The sequence below is a fragment of the Haliaeetus albicilla genome, chromosome 27 (assembly GCF_947461875.1).
Source record: "Haliaeetus albicilla chromosome 27, bHalAlb1.1, whole genome shotgun sequence".
Taxonomy (NCBI): Eukaryota; Metazoa; Chordata; class Aves; order Accipitriformes; family Accipitridae; genus Haliaeetus; species Haliaeetus albicilla.
The window spans coordinates 18484336-18501463 of record NC_091509.1 but is presented as its reverse complement, the minus strand read 5'-3'; the positions used below and the strand labels follow the sequence as shown (position 1 = coordinate 18501463).

The following is a 17128-nucleotide window of genomic DNA, read 5'->3' as shown; positions in this document are numbered from 1 at the left end:
TTATTCCATTACTTGCCTGCATTACAAATAGTTGGGAGCAGGAGATGGCAATGGTATCTTTTTGCATAATTCCAGTCTGAAATTCTCCTTCTGGTAGTTTCCTCTTAAAATGTATGCATGTGGATCAATTTTCATATCTCCAGCAAGATTAACTGCAGGAACTGCTATCACAGGTTGTGCTCACTCGTGGCCATACTGTGCTATGCTAATGTATCACATTATCCTCAAATAATGCTATTCTGAACATGCGTCATAATTTTATCGTTGCGAGCCAGAAAACTCAGCCAATTTTCTCCCCTAAAAAGAACGAAGATCAGGGACCTGTAAACTAATTTCTCACAAATGGTCTCCTATGGTTGGAACAAGTAATGTGTCACCAGCATTCATCACTTCTGCTACAGTATGAAGGAGAAAAGAGAAAGAACAGAAAGAGAAGGAAAGGATTTACAAGCTGAGAATAAATAAAATTATACTTTTTAATTGTACTACGAAAAGAAATGTAGGTAGCACACCTACACTGTTGAGTCTGAAGACAGCAACTTCAGGTGTTGCCAGGTAGTTTTAAATATAGATATGTATATTTAGTACACAAGAGTGAGATTCATTATACTTTAACATGTACTTACTGTCTACTTACATTTGCCTTTTTGGAAAAGCATGTGTTGGCAACTTAACCTGTGATATTTATGTATAGCATTTACTTTTATTTAATTACATTTCTACTTACATATAGGTATTTATAATACCTATAAGATTTTTGCACCAAAATGCTGGGCAGTCCACCACCCTTAGTGCTTTCACAGTCCTTAAAGTTCAGGGTCACATATAGGGCTCAACAAGTGCCCAAGCCCCCGTGTCAGCTGTCTGGAGGCCACATGCACCAAACTTGCACCTTAGTATTGCTGAAACATTATTTGAAGCTTTATGTAGGCAGACAGGTAAAATGGCCAGAGAAGATTGTCAGTGCTGATGTAGGCAGTCATTAGAAAATCTCATTATATTCAGAAGTCTGTACAATGAATCACCTTTCTTCTCCCAGAAAAGTGAAAACCTTAGCTTTAAATGAAATGTTTTCTTCTTCATCTCTCAGGAACTCACTGGGCAGACAGATACCTACTGCTTGTAAGGAAAGAATACCTAGTCTAAAATCTAATCATCTTGTTCAACTTCTTTAATATAATTTTAAAAATATATCTTACAGACTTACTCTATCCAGTCTGGCATCTATTCTGTATTTTCTAGCCTAATATCCTGTATGGGATTCTGATTATTGCAGGGACAGGGAACAAAGAAATGGTGGCCAGGAAGTCATCAGATAGAGCAGCTCTATCCGATTTTTCAGGGGGGGTTTAATGCCATCAGTACTTATGGAACAGTGGAATTATTTGCTGCAAGAAAAGAATCAAAATCATGGTGGTGAGTAAAAATAGATACAGAAGAGGTAGACAAAGACTCTGCAGAGCTGATAAGCTCAGTTTCCCAATAAATCCTTCTGAGCTTGTTTACATTAATGGTTCAAGGTAGATGACCTACCAGGAATGAATTATGCCCATAAGAAAAGTAATACATCTGAATTTGCCTAAAACTCCTTGAAGTTTAACTTGTGCACGTGACATACTTTTGCACTTGAAGCATTCATCCACATGAATCGCTACCTTATAATTGTTGGATAACTTGATTTCTTTTAAAAGATTTGAGTGCTGTGCTGTCCTCTCACCATTAACAATTTCTACTATGAATTTCATAAAATCCAACTCTTATTTACCTAGCAGTTTTCATCACCAGATCTCAGAGTGCATTACGAAAAAATAAGTAACAATATACCCATTTTTCAGATGAAGAAACTGAGGTTCAGTGAATTATAACAGGATCTCATGGCAGGGTAGTAAAACTGGCTGGTGGTCACCTATGTCCCAATGGACACACTTCTTTCTGCTCACTTTAGATAGAGCAATGTCCTGTAGTGAAGCTGTAAGTTTCTATGACTATATTACCTTCTTTAAGATGCAATGATTAAACCAATAGAGGCAGACAGACAACATCTCTAGCATTCACCATGGGAAGTGGAAAATCAAGAGAGTGAGAATTTGTTAAGCACCACTCAATATTTTCAAAAGCAGTGACCAAGATCAAAGCCTTCTTTGAACTTGTTTTAATCAAAATACTGCCATCTGCTAAATTAGCCTCAAGATGGGGTTTTTTTGTTTGTTTGTTGGGGGGGTGGTGGTGTTTGGTTTGGTTTTTTTTTTCCTTTGTCTTGTCACTGTCTATCATGCTATTCTTAGTCATGTTGAATTTCCCTGGAGGACTTGTAGATATTTTGGTTTTGCTTACCCAATACCCACTTCATGATCAGCAATTCTGTCCATGAGAACTGAGTTGTTTTGACTCTAAATATTTGTTTTGGATGATCCGTGATCGTCTCATTGGGGAGATTTTTTACTCCTTCAAACCGATCTGAAGCATTCACTACTAACAGTCCAAGGAAGATTGTGAAAGAAACCGCATGTGCCACAAACTTCATGAAAGGACTTCGGAGGGTCCGTCCCAACTGCAAAGAAACATACACAAGACATAAGATTTTTTTCCCTTATCCACCTCCTGGAAGTTTTTTTCCTATAGAAGTTTGAACCAATTGCCCAAGGTGAAAAGGATTCAGAAATGAATTCTAGATCTTGAACTAAATGGTGTTTAGATTTGTTCAAGTTGTTCTTTGCTATTACTAGACGTTATGCATTGCAGTTCAAATTATGCCCTTTGGATAATTTTCTATGCATGGCAGTATCTCATATTGCTCCTTTATACCCACATATAGTATCTAATCGTCCTGGCCATATGGTAAGTGGAAAATGAAGAGACAGGACATTTATATGAGACATGTTTGTGTGTATATGTGTTATATGAATGTACTTGTGTGTGTCAATATAAATCCTAATGATGGGCCCACTTCTCGTCTTTACATCATTGTTATATATTAGAATCTTTTATTAATGCTGAATTCTTAGTTCATTAATGATGTGTAGGAAATAACCTTTCATTTAAAGATTCTTTAGTAATGCTTTTAATATGCTTTGGTATGATAGTCTTCCCTCATAATTACTATAAAAGCTGTAGATTCACCCCCCAGAACACAGGGATTTATTTCAAGACATTAAGCCAAGAATCAGAGCAGCAGATCTCTTCACTATAGATAATATTGTTCCATTCTTCTTGAAAAGCTTTCTTTGTTAATGAATTTAAATAACACTTTTTTCATTTTACATTTTCTGTGATCTAAGACAACATTACTCCAGAAAGATGTCATAGTAAAAGCATTTTTAGGAGTGCAAGGACTGAAGCCTGCAGTGTTGGACACAATGGACAGCAATGGAAGTGCCGGCCTGTATGTGCCCTTTCCAAACCCCCCTGAAAGCAAATGGGATTTTTTTTGCAGTATATTACTCCTTGATTCATTTCCCTTGATGACAAGGTATCCTCAAAATTTTCTTAGTATCTGACTTGACCATAAAACTTCATAGGAAATATGAAAAAGGACTGAAAAAGGAAATTCCTTGTTTTCCTCCTTATTTCCAATAGCAGCTTTGTTCAAAGGAGCCCAGGGCTCTCGTCATTGCAGAGCAGGAAATATTTTAAAAACAGGGGTCTTTAGGTTTAGCAGAAATTTAAAGGAAGCCTTATGATTCTGGTTCTTATTTCTTCTTCTTCTCTGAATTTTTAAAACGTGAAATAAATCTTTTATGAAGTTGACAGAATAGTAAATCCTATTGGAAAATTTGCATGTTTCTAAATGCCAGAAAGACTTTCCAATAAAGAAAATGAAAAAAAAAAATCTGCTCTATCTATCTCCAAGCCCTTATTAACATGCCTGCTTTTTTCTGAGGTCAATAATGATGTGTTTCAGTGGGTAGATATTGCACTGAATCAAACCCCAAGTTTCTTTAATCTTGTCTAGGAATATTATGGCAGATGTAGGAGTAAATGAAGTGTGTTAAAACCAGTCCCAACGCTTGTGATGCTGGTTCACTCCTCTGCTGTAAACCTTGGTGTAGTGTTAGTTCTCAACAGCTTTTTATGACTGGTGTTGGGTAGATTTACACTTTGTAGCAGAATTTATATTTCCAGCACAGAGCTGATGGGGCGATGGGATATGTTTGAACAATGTCCCATACAGTAATAATCTCTGATGTTTTCCTTGTATGACCTATCTGAGAGAGCTCAAATTGCAAGAGTGAAGTGGAACAACAACTATGGATATATGGGGCCTCACCAACAAAGCTTTTTAGAAGTGCATTTGCAATCTCTACAAGACTCATTTCTACCCTGATTTCACTAAAAGAGAAAAAACACTGTCTATTGAACTCTGACTTGTCTCCAAATAATTAGACTTTTTCTGCTGTCTATAGAAACTTAGAAGAGACCTGAGATTAAAGTAGCACAGCCTCGGTTATCAGAGAAATAATCCCATGTATTACAGAACCAAATGAATTCTGTGGGTAATTTCACTTAGTTCTCTACTGATTTAACAAAAGTCTGCATTTAGTCAGTGTTACATCAGCATTTTATCCCCTCTATTACTGCAGAAAGCTTACATTTTTTTTCTTGAGCTGATGCTTTTCGTATCTTCTCAGAAATCTGATTTTTAGCTAAGAGCTACAGGAGGTGAAAGTGTTGACTAGAATATTCTGTAAAAAATCAATGAAGCGTTAATTTCTCCAGCCAGCCTAACGCTTTATAACAGTAAGATACATTTTTCAAGCAACATGATAAAGTTAAACTCAAGGTGTGTAACTACTTGGATGTATCAATTTCTGAATTACTTTTTAAAATGAAAATATCATCTTTCGTCAAATCAGGATTGCAAGGAAGTGCCTGGCTCTCACTATTAAGACAGAGACACTGACAGTGTGTAGATACAAAGGTTCATTCTTAAGAGAATAGCTCATTTCATGATTTAGTATCCTATCTGTATTACAGGAAAATAATGAAACATGCAGACGTATCAAAATGAAAACATATAAAATGTGATACTGAAACAAAGTTTTCCAAGTGCAAATTAATCTCTAAGAGACAGGAACAAAGAAAGATAGAAACATCATAAAGAAAAAAGCCATTACTACTTTCAGTACTATGCTCATGGCAGAAACATGAAGAATATTGTTGTAGAAATTTTATGTAGCTTACCAGGGGAGGAAAAGACCTAGAGTAAAAAGGTATAGGTACAGCTTTAGGTGGAGTGAATCGTTAGAGTTCCAGTGCTTAAATGGATGCTGAGTCTGTCTCAGCGGGAGCTACAGTCCATAAATCCCCAGCATGGCTACATGAAAGCCAGAGACAACCCAGGCAATGAGAGCTGTGTATAAATGATCTCTGTTAGTGTTGTAATATCTGAATGTGCACTTCAACCGACCCGAGAAGGAAGAAAATACCTCTTGAAGTTCTGCAGGCAGTCCAAACAGTCCTGCTTGCTCTTGTATTTATATTTTTGGACAGCAGACTGTGCAATTTTTCCATTCTATCTCTAATCTTCTCTTTCGATCACCGGTGAAATAAGTTTTGGACACCAACATATAAAGCAATGGTTCATTACAGAGTCATGGCGTGACTTCCGTGAGATGGATGAGTCAACACAGATATTTCAGGATAGGATGGGCTTACACTCCACGGGTTTTGTCAACAGTTTGTGCATCCAGAGGTGAATGAACGACTCGCACTAAAATTGTTTTTAATAAAGACAGCTCTGTGCAACTGAATGCAAAAGACTTAAGAGTTCAGTTGCAAACTCCAGTTAATACTATTTACCAAATTTTCAAGGCTGGTATTTGACACGGTATATTCTAACCCACAAAGCTTTATTAAAGAAAATCTTCTGGTAGGGAGTAAAGGCTTGAAAACATATTCCTTGCCAAGATACATCAGTGAAGGTATTATTCTGAGATATGAATTACTCTATTACCCTATGTGAAACTGCAGAATTTGACTGATACATCTTAAGAATGTGATACACAGTAGTATTGGTCAGGATAGCTCCCAGAAGAAGTATGCCACACTGCAGAGACTTCCTTCATTTTTCTCACTGTCTTAGTCCAGAAATGAGTCACTGCCTCATGCCTGTGTATCCATGTGGCTTTTAAGACAGGCCTGATTTGATTTAAGTTAAATATCTTAGCTGATTGTTACTATGGAAAAATTATTTCATTACCCAGTTGTGTAACATCAAGATTGTTTCCATGACTTAAAACCAAACAAAACACTTGTAAAATTGACCAGGACAAAACCAGGCTGCTCAGAGCATCACACACAAATCATCTGTTAAGATCACCATCCTTTCAGCAGGTGTGCTGCCTATGTAGAATTGTCTGCAATAACACTGTGAGAGGACACACGGCTCATGTATCAACCCTCAGCCTTTGAACCGAATAATGATGATTTTGGGTGAGGTACCAATTCAGGGGGGAAAATGCCTTCATTATTCAGTTATTTCTATCACAGGCCCCAATCAAAAATCAAGACTACATTGTTCTGATCAATGCAAATGCATGCATTAAAAGACAATTCCTGTCTGAAAGAACTTTCAATTTGACTTTATGATAGAGGGTTACATATGGTTTTTCATAGTCTAAAGTGGGGTGAAAAGAAAGGGACATTTTAAAATGAGAATGCATGAAAAGTTTGGTGTAATGAAATCACAGTTGATGAAAAGGTAAGTCCCCCTCCCTCCATTTTTTTCTGATTTTAATACACCTACCTCAAGAAATTAAAACCAAATAACATTCTCAGTCATTTCTTACTTCTGCTGGAAAACTGATTTATTTTGAATTTTTTGCCTCAGTTTTTTCCCCTTAGTTTTTATGCTTTTCATTTCAATTCTCCACTTATTTCTAGTCTAATTGTTCTCCCCATCTATTGCTATATTCAAATGCAACCTCTGTAATCCTGAGAATACACCACAAATGTTGCTGTTGGCTGGTGTGCCAACTCCCAGCACATTCAACAGAGGTGAAGGAAATTAAACAGCTTCATAAATCCCTGCTAGACTGAGGTCTGACATAATGGAATCAACATGGAAATTCTACACATGAATTCCCTCTACGACCTAACCAAAACCACCCACAACACAGCCCGGCTTTCACACGCACTTCTCTGTGTGAAACTTCTGAGTCCTGTCCAGTACTCATAAAAGCTGTGGGGTTTTGTGTTGATACAAACCTTGAGAAAATGAAGTAACACTCTTGATTACTCTAAGAGAAAGTACTTGGAAGTATTTTGGAGAACACCAAGCCTTAAACATGTTTTACTACCTCAGATGTTCTGGAAAACTGTTTTCAAAAGGTTTGTCTGATCGCACTAACATAAATCTTTTCAAATTATAGTCTTTCCTTAATACCCATTCATAGATCTATAATTTCTTGGGCTTGACAAATTTAGAAAGGATTCCTCACTGGCTTTTAAAGGAAATGGGAGAAGATGCTTTCAAGACTGAATACACTACCAGCGCCAAGGGTCATTTTGATCAAATTTAATTACCTCTGACAAGCCTCCTGCTGAAGACCTCTACCTGGTAATGGATGATGTTGTTGGCTATTGCTGAATGTGAAATGATCTTCTCCCCTGCCATCCCTTTCTTCTGTGGCAAGAGTAGTGAAAAAGCTATTTATCGCTCAGCCACACACCTATTTACCTCCACTTGTTTGAGCAGACCCTTTCAGGATGGAAACCTCGCTACAGATTTCATACCGCAGACAACTCAAGCTTTTACCTAAGCTAATGGTTGGCTCTGGTCCTTTGACCTCTAGGTCTCGGCAAAACTCTCTTGCTCCGTCTGATGCTGTGAGACATAGCACAGCTGTATTTAGGTACACGGCAGTTTTCCAAGTTTCATCATCTTTTCCCTCAAAACCATAAAGGTTGTATGATTAAGACTAGTCTTCTGTGCAGCACTAAGCAGTCCCCTGGGGCTTGCCAGAGTTTCAGGCACCTGTGCCATAATAATATTCCACTAACTAAAAATACAAGATCAGAAAGAAGGAAAGGGAAGGAAAGAGCTCTGAAGAAGGGAGGAACCTCCAATAAAAAGTACAGAAAAAGAACAAGAATTTAAACATCAGAGTTAACTAAAAGGGCAACAAAGCTTTGCTGTTTTAGTTATTTGCCATTTTATAGCTTCTTCTACTCTTTCTTCACCCCACCCCCCATGTTGTTATCTCCTATCCATTTCTTGTCCCTTTTCTTTTCTTGTCATCCGCTGTCTCAGCCTCTTCTGCTACCACCCCACCTTTTTTACCTGGAAAAATGATCCTCAAGCCATGCCTAATAGCTCCGTTGGTATATACCAAGCAACACCTCAAGCTTGCTCTCCTTTGGGGCAATCTTAAACGATAGCACAAATCACTTCCCAACAGCATTACAGAAAAATACGTGACTTCATTCCAGGCCCTGGAAAGAAATGACCATAAAAACCCATGCACCTTACTGAGTTTGTACCTTGCTGCAGGGAGCAATCCAGTAGGCTATGGCGAGGAAGGGCAGGCCAATGGAGACCCCAAAGACAGCCAAGAACTTCACAGCTATAGATTGCTGCCGTAAACCTGAGAGGTTTTCGTACCACATGGTGAGCAATTGCTGCTGGCAGTTGGGGTGAGCGACAAACTGTAAGAGAAACAGAAATAAAAGTATCAGTAGCACTGTCTGAAGAGGATGAGGTTTCAGTGAATAACCTGCTGAACTTGCCAGGGGAACAAGACAGGGCGCCTCTTTGTTGTCCAACATTGCTTACGGTGTCGCAAACAGAAAACTGCAAACTAGGCACCCAAAATCCCCAGGTACTGGCAAAACGTGTTTCACTTCTGCTTCTTGTCTTCTCTAGGTAAAAGTTTTGCTAGACAGCAGACCGTCTGGGCCAAAACCCAACATCCACTGGCAGCCAGCACTGACAAAGTGCCTCTGTGGGCAAGTTACCTTTTGAGGTAAAACGGTCTACATTGAGATTCAGAAAAGAAAGAGAGGCACTTTGATGTCAAACTGAAAAAAACCCTCTGATAACTTGCTAAAGACATAGGGCATTGAAATAGTAGCTTAACACAGAACTAGTGTGATATCGTTCTATTCACTGCATACGGACCCAAAGAGCCATTCTGCACGGTTCTCCTTCTCCTGTTAACTATAAGAGGTCTGGCTGGTATTTTGCTACTTTAAACGCTTTATATCTCAGAGAACCCTTCAAAAAATGACAGCTCATTCTTCACTGATCAGACAAAAAAGACAAATTTAAAAGCTGAAGGAAAAGCTGTGGTGCTCTGGTACAGAAAGTACATGTTTTGTATTTGTAACTGAGACTCTTCTTCAGTTTATTGTTCAGAGGAAAAAGAAAAGGTGAGCAGCAGACAACTGAAAAGGGCAATTTCTTAATGGTAAAATTACAGCACCACTGGGTCTCACAGAAGAGTTTTATAATAAAAGATTAAACTTCTTTATTTCATATTGTTCTTCAGGGTGATTGAATTTAGAATGTGACTGTCTTTAATCACAAAGGACGATAATTAAAAGGCAAAATAACTGAAAGAAAAGATGAAAAATAAATATGTTGCTAATGTAGCTGATTGCATTAGCAAACCTGAGTGTTTCATTTATGAGTTTTGCAGCTGAATAAATGTTCTTAGGAGGGAACTGTAAACCCCTCCGCTATTTCAAAAAGCAGAACTTTCTGGAGATGAGGGGGAGGATGAAGGGGGGGAGAGAAAGAGAGGAGGAAAGCAGAGGTTACCAGGGGACTTGGTGGCTGCTGGGGTCACTGCCTGGTGGGGGGGGGGGGACATGGACCATGTCTGGCAGCTGCCCCATTGCCCTGCTTCAGCCCTTTAAGTTGCAACCACCTGGGGGGATTTCAGCTGTAGTTTGTAGTTTTATTGGGACTGAAAAGTAGAGGAAATTCTAACTGTGCTTTCATCTTCACTGTCTATGAAACGATGGTCAAATCGGGACTTTAATGGACTCTTTTCTAGATGTTTGCATAATAACAAAACCGTTACTATGAGTTTAAATGATTGGTTCATTGCTAGCGCAGAATGAAATACAGTTGCACAGTAATTAGGATTGCCATGGAATAGAGCATTTCCTTCTTTAACAGCACATTAGCAGCTATTTAAAATGTGCTTCTTCAGATGAATTAGGCTCTGGGGCCTGCATTTCTCAAAAAGAAAAAAGTAGAAAAATAAGACTTTACCCCTTCCACTGAATAAATCAATCAGAGTGAAGGAATTTGATAGGTACTTTTAACCTCTTCTGTCTGTAGAATTTTTTCCTGGAAATATTAACATTTTAATATGCTTTCTTTTAAGCTGCTTTCAAAAAAAGAAAGCTTTCAAAGAAGATCATCTATAAATCATCAGTCCTAGTGCTTCTGAGCATTTAAAGTTTAAGGTTAAGGTGATGACAGCAGTATTGCAAGGAGGCATTTCCTAATGCCCAGTGTTTATGCTTGTGCTAATGCTGCTAGGGCTTATTATCTTTCTGGCAAATGGACAGAAAGATGAAGTGGAAGGAAACTAGAGAGAGAATTGATTCCCTTTGTAAATTTTATTTTTCTGATATGTTGAATTCAACAGCAATCGCAGCAACTCATGGAAAAGAAAATTACAGTGGTTGATGTACAGACTTCTGAGATGAGGGGCCAAAGCAACAGCCAGGCTTCCTCCTGCTCTTGGAATTGTTCACTGCATTATGAGAATTGATTCAGATAAAGAAATGCAGTTGTCCTTGGCAATGAGACAGTCAGAGACTTTTGCTGGTTGGCATTTCAGAGAATTCATCAGACATTTTAATCTGTTCATTTTTTCACTCTGTCTGGAACAGCTACAATGAAAATACAAATATGGGAAAATTGAGAAGGAATTGCCATAAAACCCAGTCCATTGGAACAATTTATTTTGTACAAGGCAATAAAGATGGGCAGCATGCCACAGGGCCTTGATGGTGTTCATCTTACTCTGGTTATTACAAAAATGAGGGGAAAATCAGATGAGGATAAGAAAGATCAGAGCATGAATGAGTTTTGATCTGTTATTTGCTTATAGCAAGCAGTAGAGTTTTCCATTATGTTTGATCCATCAGATATTAATGAAATACACAGTCACCCATGGACAATGCCAACCCTCTCTCTATCAAAATTTCGGAAGTTGATCTTAGATCTCATCAGAGACATTACAGACCCAGTTAACTTTCTCTCTTCTCTGAGAGTGGGCACTGACACCAAGTTAAAGATCACACTAATGCTTTGCTTAGTGTCGTAGGCACAGAAAAGAACAGAGTTTGAGACAAAAGCTTCAAACTAGAACGCTTCAAAGTGTAATGAAAAATGGTGTTACAGTATATTGAATTTCAGAGGCTTAAATGCTGCAATGCTTTTTCAAAGTTCCCATTAAATGCTATTTCCCTTTCTTCAGTACTGGAAAATGAGGCTAGGAGGCTTTTAGGAGCAAACTGTGACTGCTCCTGTGCTGCATCCCAGAAGAAGAGAAAGGCAGAAAGCGTTGCAACAAGACCGGCGTGGCTGGGGTTGTGCAGAAGGGCAAGATATCGCTGATTAAAATGGAAGCGCTGGCAGTGAAAGGGATTGCATAGGTCCAAAAAAAGCCATTTAAAAGCATTAAGTGCTTTATCTTACAGGCAGAGCGAGTCCCCTCCAAGCTGATAAAGTAATGCATCGGGATCTGGGAGTTCAAGCAAAATGTTTTCCAATGCTTCTGCATTCACAAACCACAGTGGGAGCTTTTCTGGTCCCATGGCACAGGGACCCCAGTAGATTGTGGTGGTTTTTTTCCTATACCATGCATACCTCTCCGATTTAGGAAGAAAATTGTACTTCCCTCCAGCCTATCAGTTACACATTTCTTTAAGTTTAAAAATGGCTAAAAAAAAATTAATAAAATCACGCATTAATCTGAAAAGGCAGTTCAAGCTGCCAAAGTGGCATTTTTGAGAGCCACTGAAAGACACAAGAAAGTATTGACACCTCCAAAAGCCACTGTTTGGTGCTACAGGGGATTAAATGAGTGAGATGAGTATTTATCTAGAATATGGAAAAATCTCTCAAAGCTTTCAGTGGGAATTGAAAGGGCCCAAAGGAACTGTTTTACACATAGAAATAAAGAGAATGTTTTAGACACCACTGTGGATACCACATTGAAAGATAACTTTTCCACATTGCTATCTAATTTGATATATGACAGCTCTTTCTCGTAGCTTATCATGTACATGCATTGTGGGAAAGCACTTTACAGCTCTCATGGCAGAGGGAGATTTTTTCCTCAGCATACTTGTTTAAAAATGCATGAGTTTCACTAGGCAGACAATAAAGTACCTTTATATCTCTATAACTGTATAGGAAGTTACTTCCCATAGAAAACACTGCAACAAAGAGACTTTCATTTTTTATCTTCTATTATACTGGACACAGAGAGTCTGTGATGAGCACCCTGGTCACTTCTGCTGTTCAGTATTAGCACTGTAGTTGCCTAAGCTGTCAGTGGTTAAGGCACTGTTTAAACCTAAACCCTCTATCCAAAACACCCTATGGTCCCTATCTGAAGGGCATCTCTCTTATCCTGTGGCACATAACAGAGAAGCTACAGCCAGGTGACAAAAACCCAGGAAATTCTTGAGTGTCAGACAATGCTCACACATCAAACAGGAAAAAAAAAAAAAAAAAGGACAAATTTATCTCTCTTGGACAGAAAATTGCTGTCAGCAGAAATAAGGAAGCTTATGGCAAGACAGGTAAAAGGCAGAGGTCAGCCTCAGATGATTGGAATTAATCGTGCAGAAAAAAACCAGTATCTCTTTTATTACTGAAATAATTCTAATTCCCTTACGAGTAGAGAAATCTACCACTGAGGCAAAAGAATTAACTACTCAGACAGGATCGTCTTGCTTTGCTAATGCACTCTCTGCTAAATAGCCCAGGGGCTGAGGTAGGAAGGAAAAACTCATCAGTGAAACAGTGAAAACACTTTAAAAACCTGCATGTCAGAGCTACCAACATAAACTTGTGACTTTAATGCCCTGCTTTCACAGAGATACTCCTGTCGTGGCCTCTCCAGCTCGCCCCTTCGCTGTAAGCTTTATAACAAACAGTGGCAAACCTCAGCAAACAAAAGCTGCAGTTCAGGTGAGCAGCGGTGTGTTTAATCAGCGAGTGAGAGCTAGAAAAGGCGCTGCATAAATAGATTTTCAGGAGAACATCGGTAATGTCAAGAGACACTGGCAGGGGCAGGGATGAACCAATTTTCTTTCCATCACGTAGCTGTGTTCATGTCCTTCGAACAACCTTTCTGAGTTCATTATTAAACATTTGTCTTTTGATGTAGCTCATCACTTCTGCAAGCCTACATTGATTAACACATTTTAGGCTGCAGCACCTGCTCACAGGAACCCCTGGTCGGGTGCGTAATGCTTCAAATGCCAGAGATCCTAGCAAAAATGCCGAAACCGTTTTGATGACTCATTTGAGTCAATCGTCTCCCCATGCCTCTGAATTACAAGGGAAAATGAGGGGAGCGTCAAATGGATTGTGTACATGGCTTTTCCCATTTTGCCAGGGCTCTCACCAGGGAGCAGAGGAGCAGTGCTCCTGCAGGGATCTGCACGTTGGAAAAATCCAGGTGGGATCTGAACCGCACACATTGTGTGCTCTGAAAGGCTGAAAGTACGTAAGTATTATTAAGAAGACTTCATGACACACCTCACAGACAAACACAACTTGAGCTGAGCTTGCCGTGCTGGTGTTGCCAGTCCTGGTCTGGAAGGTGAGTTGGCATTTGCTGGGCAGCGGTGTTGTCCTTTCCAGATGGAAAGCTGGGCTTGCCCATCTCCACTTTTGGGTAGGTAACGTCATGTTTCTCCCAGCGAAACCTTCATTAAAGGAGATATGAAATCACCCTTTTTCAGTGGGTTGCTGAAGATGCTGTGGGAGTATCAGCAAACATCCGCAGGGGTGGAAGAAACTCAGGGAAAGGTTGAAGCAGGATATTACTGCTCTTCCCCTGAAGGGTAAAAAATATACTGCCATTTCACCAAAGAGGATGAGAAGAATTAAAGGGTAAATGTATGCCCATGTGCTCACGACAGAAAAAAAAAAAAGGCAATGAAAATATTAAAACAAAACATAATTTCTTTGCTTTTAAACCACTTCTCACTTTGGAAGATTCCTTTAATATTTTAAGCATTTTTAAGACTCAAAGCCTAAATAATGAGTCTGGATTTACACTGAATAAAATACTTTTCTTGAACTGAAACATACTTTTTTGGGAAAAAAACCCTAAACTTGAAAAAAAAAAAGTGGAAAATGTGTTGGAACAGTTTTTTGATCCAGGAAAAAAAACCATGTACTTGCAGAGTCATTTCACCCAAAGCAGAGCAGGAGACAGCAGAGCTCAGTGGAAATTACTGAAGCTTGCTAGGAAATACACAGTACAAGAAAAGGCCAAGATATGCATATGCCTTTTCTTATCTTCACCTTGTACTCTTCTGTGAACCTCCAAGTGAACAAAGAGCCCTTGTTTTGAAGAAACTATTCTGAGACACCTTAACAGAAGCAGATAGGATATAATATATTTCATGATCCAGAGAGCGGAAAAAAAATCTGCCTTTAGCAAGTGCTTGTGCTATTAAACTATGACAAATGAGGTTGTCAGAGGGTAAATATGGCTGGAACTTGGCTTACTGGTTGCTGTTGTGCCTGATAAGAGGTGCAAGTAAAACTGTAGAAAGTTTAAGAAAGAAATAGAAAACTACTTGCCCTATTATTTATGAATTAAAAATAATAAGTAAAGTTCCAATCTAAATACCTATGCTGTGAGACTGTGACCTTTTCACAAGAGACCTGCTCTAATTATAGTTAAATTCTATCCATAGCCACAGGCCCATTTTTTAAAACACTTTGCAGCAGAGTAACCTTACAAGGGAGAGTAAATCAGCAGGTCCAAATTCCTTCATCCAGATGCAAAAAAGAATTTCATGGAACCCTGTTCAACTTGGATGAAAGAAAATTCAACTGATTAAGACTCATTTCAACGGGATGTGACCATTGCATAGAAATAAACACTACATGAGGAAAGGTCCTCAGAGATATTGCAGTTGCTGCAGACACACACAGAGAACATGAAGCAAGGAAACGTCCCTGCCCTCAGGATTTCTGCAGCTTTCCCTCTGTCCCTGGGTTTCATTTGACTGTCTAATGGCATCACACAAATATTCATGAGGTTCTTGCTCATCCTGTAGATGAGCTTTATGACAGTCTTCGTGAATATTCAGACCTGATATCTGGAGTCTAACATCAGCATTTATAAACCTGGTAGCAAAGGGAAAAGGTTTCTATATGTAGGCAGAGCCCAGATGAGCTGGAATTATCAGGAAAAAGACCCAAACCCAACAAATTGTGCAACCTCAGTCTCTGAGTTACTTTTAAGGCATAAACCCAGAAGCATTTATTATGGTTTTACTAATAAATTACACCTTCTGTAAACCTTTCACATGCACCTTTCCGAACCAAAATACCTTTTATATTAGAGCCATTTGGCAGTGGGAAAATACTTTGTTGCATCAAATCCCAAGACACTCACATATTGCCCGGTTTTATGGAAATCCAATATCTGGATCCACTTCCTTGTTGACCCAAGTTATCTAACCCAAAATTCTGATCCTGAACACCTAAAACCTTAGCACAGCTACAGTTTACAACCACATCTCTTTCCTGCGACTCAGTCCGCTCTATAAAAGCAAGGCTGTTGTTTGGGATAGATCTGCTCTCTGCTAAATCAGTGAGTACATTAACAGGATTGGGATCTCACTTTGCAAAGGTGACAAGAAGACAGAACCAAGGCAGTGAAGGTCATCCCAGCATCCCAATGCTTGTGTAATTGCCCAAAACCACCCGTGGGGTGCAGCTCTGTAAAGGAGACTGTGTACTCCTGTTAGACTGAGCAATGTGGATAGAAATGGGATTTGACCAGCCACTGGATTGTTAAACAGGCACAAAATAAAAACCAATAAAAACAGATTAGTCAAATAGAAAATGAAAATAATGGGGTAAATAAAACTGCCAGGATCATTTCAAATGCAAGTTGCCGATTGACAGAAATGCTCTCCAGTGCTGAGTGAAAACACAAAATAATCCTCTTAGTACTGGAAGGAATGGAGGGGGATTTTTTGCCATTCTGTTACATTTTCAATTCATGTGGTATAAAATTACGTCTGATATATTTGAGGTGTATAACTAGAAAATGTAGAGTTTACATAAATTCTTCAATTGTTTCAGTTTAAACCTTGTTCTGCCTAATTTTTTTTTATCATTTCACTTCCCTGAGACAAAGACAGAGGCTCTTTTTGTGCTAAGCATTCTTCTATAGGGTAGTGAATAAGGTGGTTGGCTCTTGAGAAAACTTCAATTTCATATTCTAGTAGGCTGCATGTTTTCTGAAGAGATTTATTGCTAATGTCTGCACTGTCCTCTTTGTACATGTATGAATAAATCTTATCACTGAATTATTTATCTGAAAACAAGCAAATGAATTGGAAGTCCCAGCCTCTAACATTCCAGGGTTTTCATATCTGTGCAGAATCAAAACCACTTGGAAATCCTTATTATTTAATTATTCATCTGAAAACATGCCACAATAAAAAGCTACCAAACAACAAGCTCCCTTTGGTATCTAAAAAAAAACCACCACAGTGGGCAGAGAAAGAGAAATTTAAAATGCTAAAGCTTCTCCCTCCCCCAGGAGAGTCAGTAAACTGTTTTCCCCTGGCTACATGGTGAGGAAAGGCTGGTGCTCAAACCCAGATGCCTCCAGTGTAGATGGCTTTCCTCCCAGCAGAGCTGATGGAGAGAAAGACTCACTCATAGGTTGAGACTCCTCTCACCACGAGGTATAGAGCCCCGAAAAAGTAGACATCTACAGGTGTGTGATGAGAATCTCAAGTAGGAGAGCCACACACATCCTGGGTCAGTACCCACGCAGACATCTGAACCTGAACACGGCTTAGGAAAATGCCCTCAGTAACTTGAAATACTGAATCTTATTATTTTTTTGAGGGGTTGTACTCATCCCCATCTGACTTTCCATTCAAAATGCAC

At 39.0% G+C, this 17128-nt stretch overlaps 1 protein-coding gene across 3 annotated transcripts in view; it reads right to left on the bottom strand.

Moving 5' to 3' along the window:
• TRPC7 (transient receptor potential cation channel subfamily C member 7) overlaps positions 1–17128 on the bottom strand; it is an 80391-nt gene that overhangs the window by 23762 nt on the left and 39501 nt on the right. For all 3 annotated transcript variants that reach the window (XM_069772319.1, XM_069772318.1, XM_069772320.1), the window contains 2 exons: positions 8482–8646; positions 2335–2551 (listed from right to left, as the gene is read on the bottom strand). In XM_069772319.1, the coding sequence (XP_069628420.1) occupies positions 2335–2551; positions 8482–8646 (382 nt within the window). The remainder of the gene's footprint in view (positions 1–2334; positions 2552–8481; positions 8647–17128) is intronic.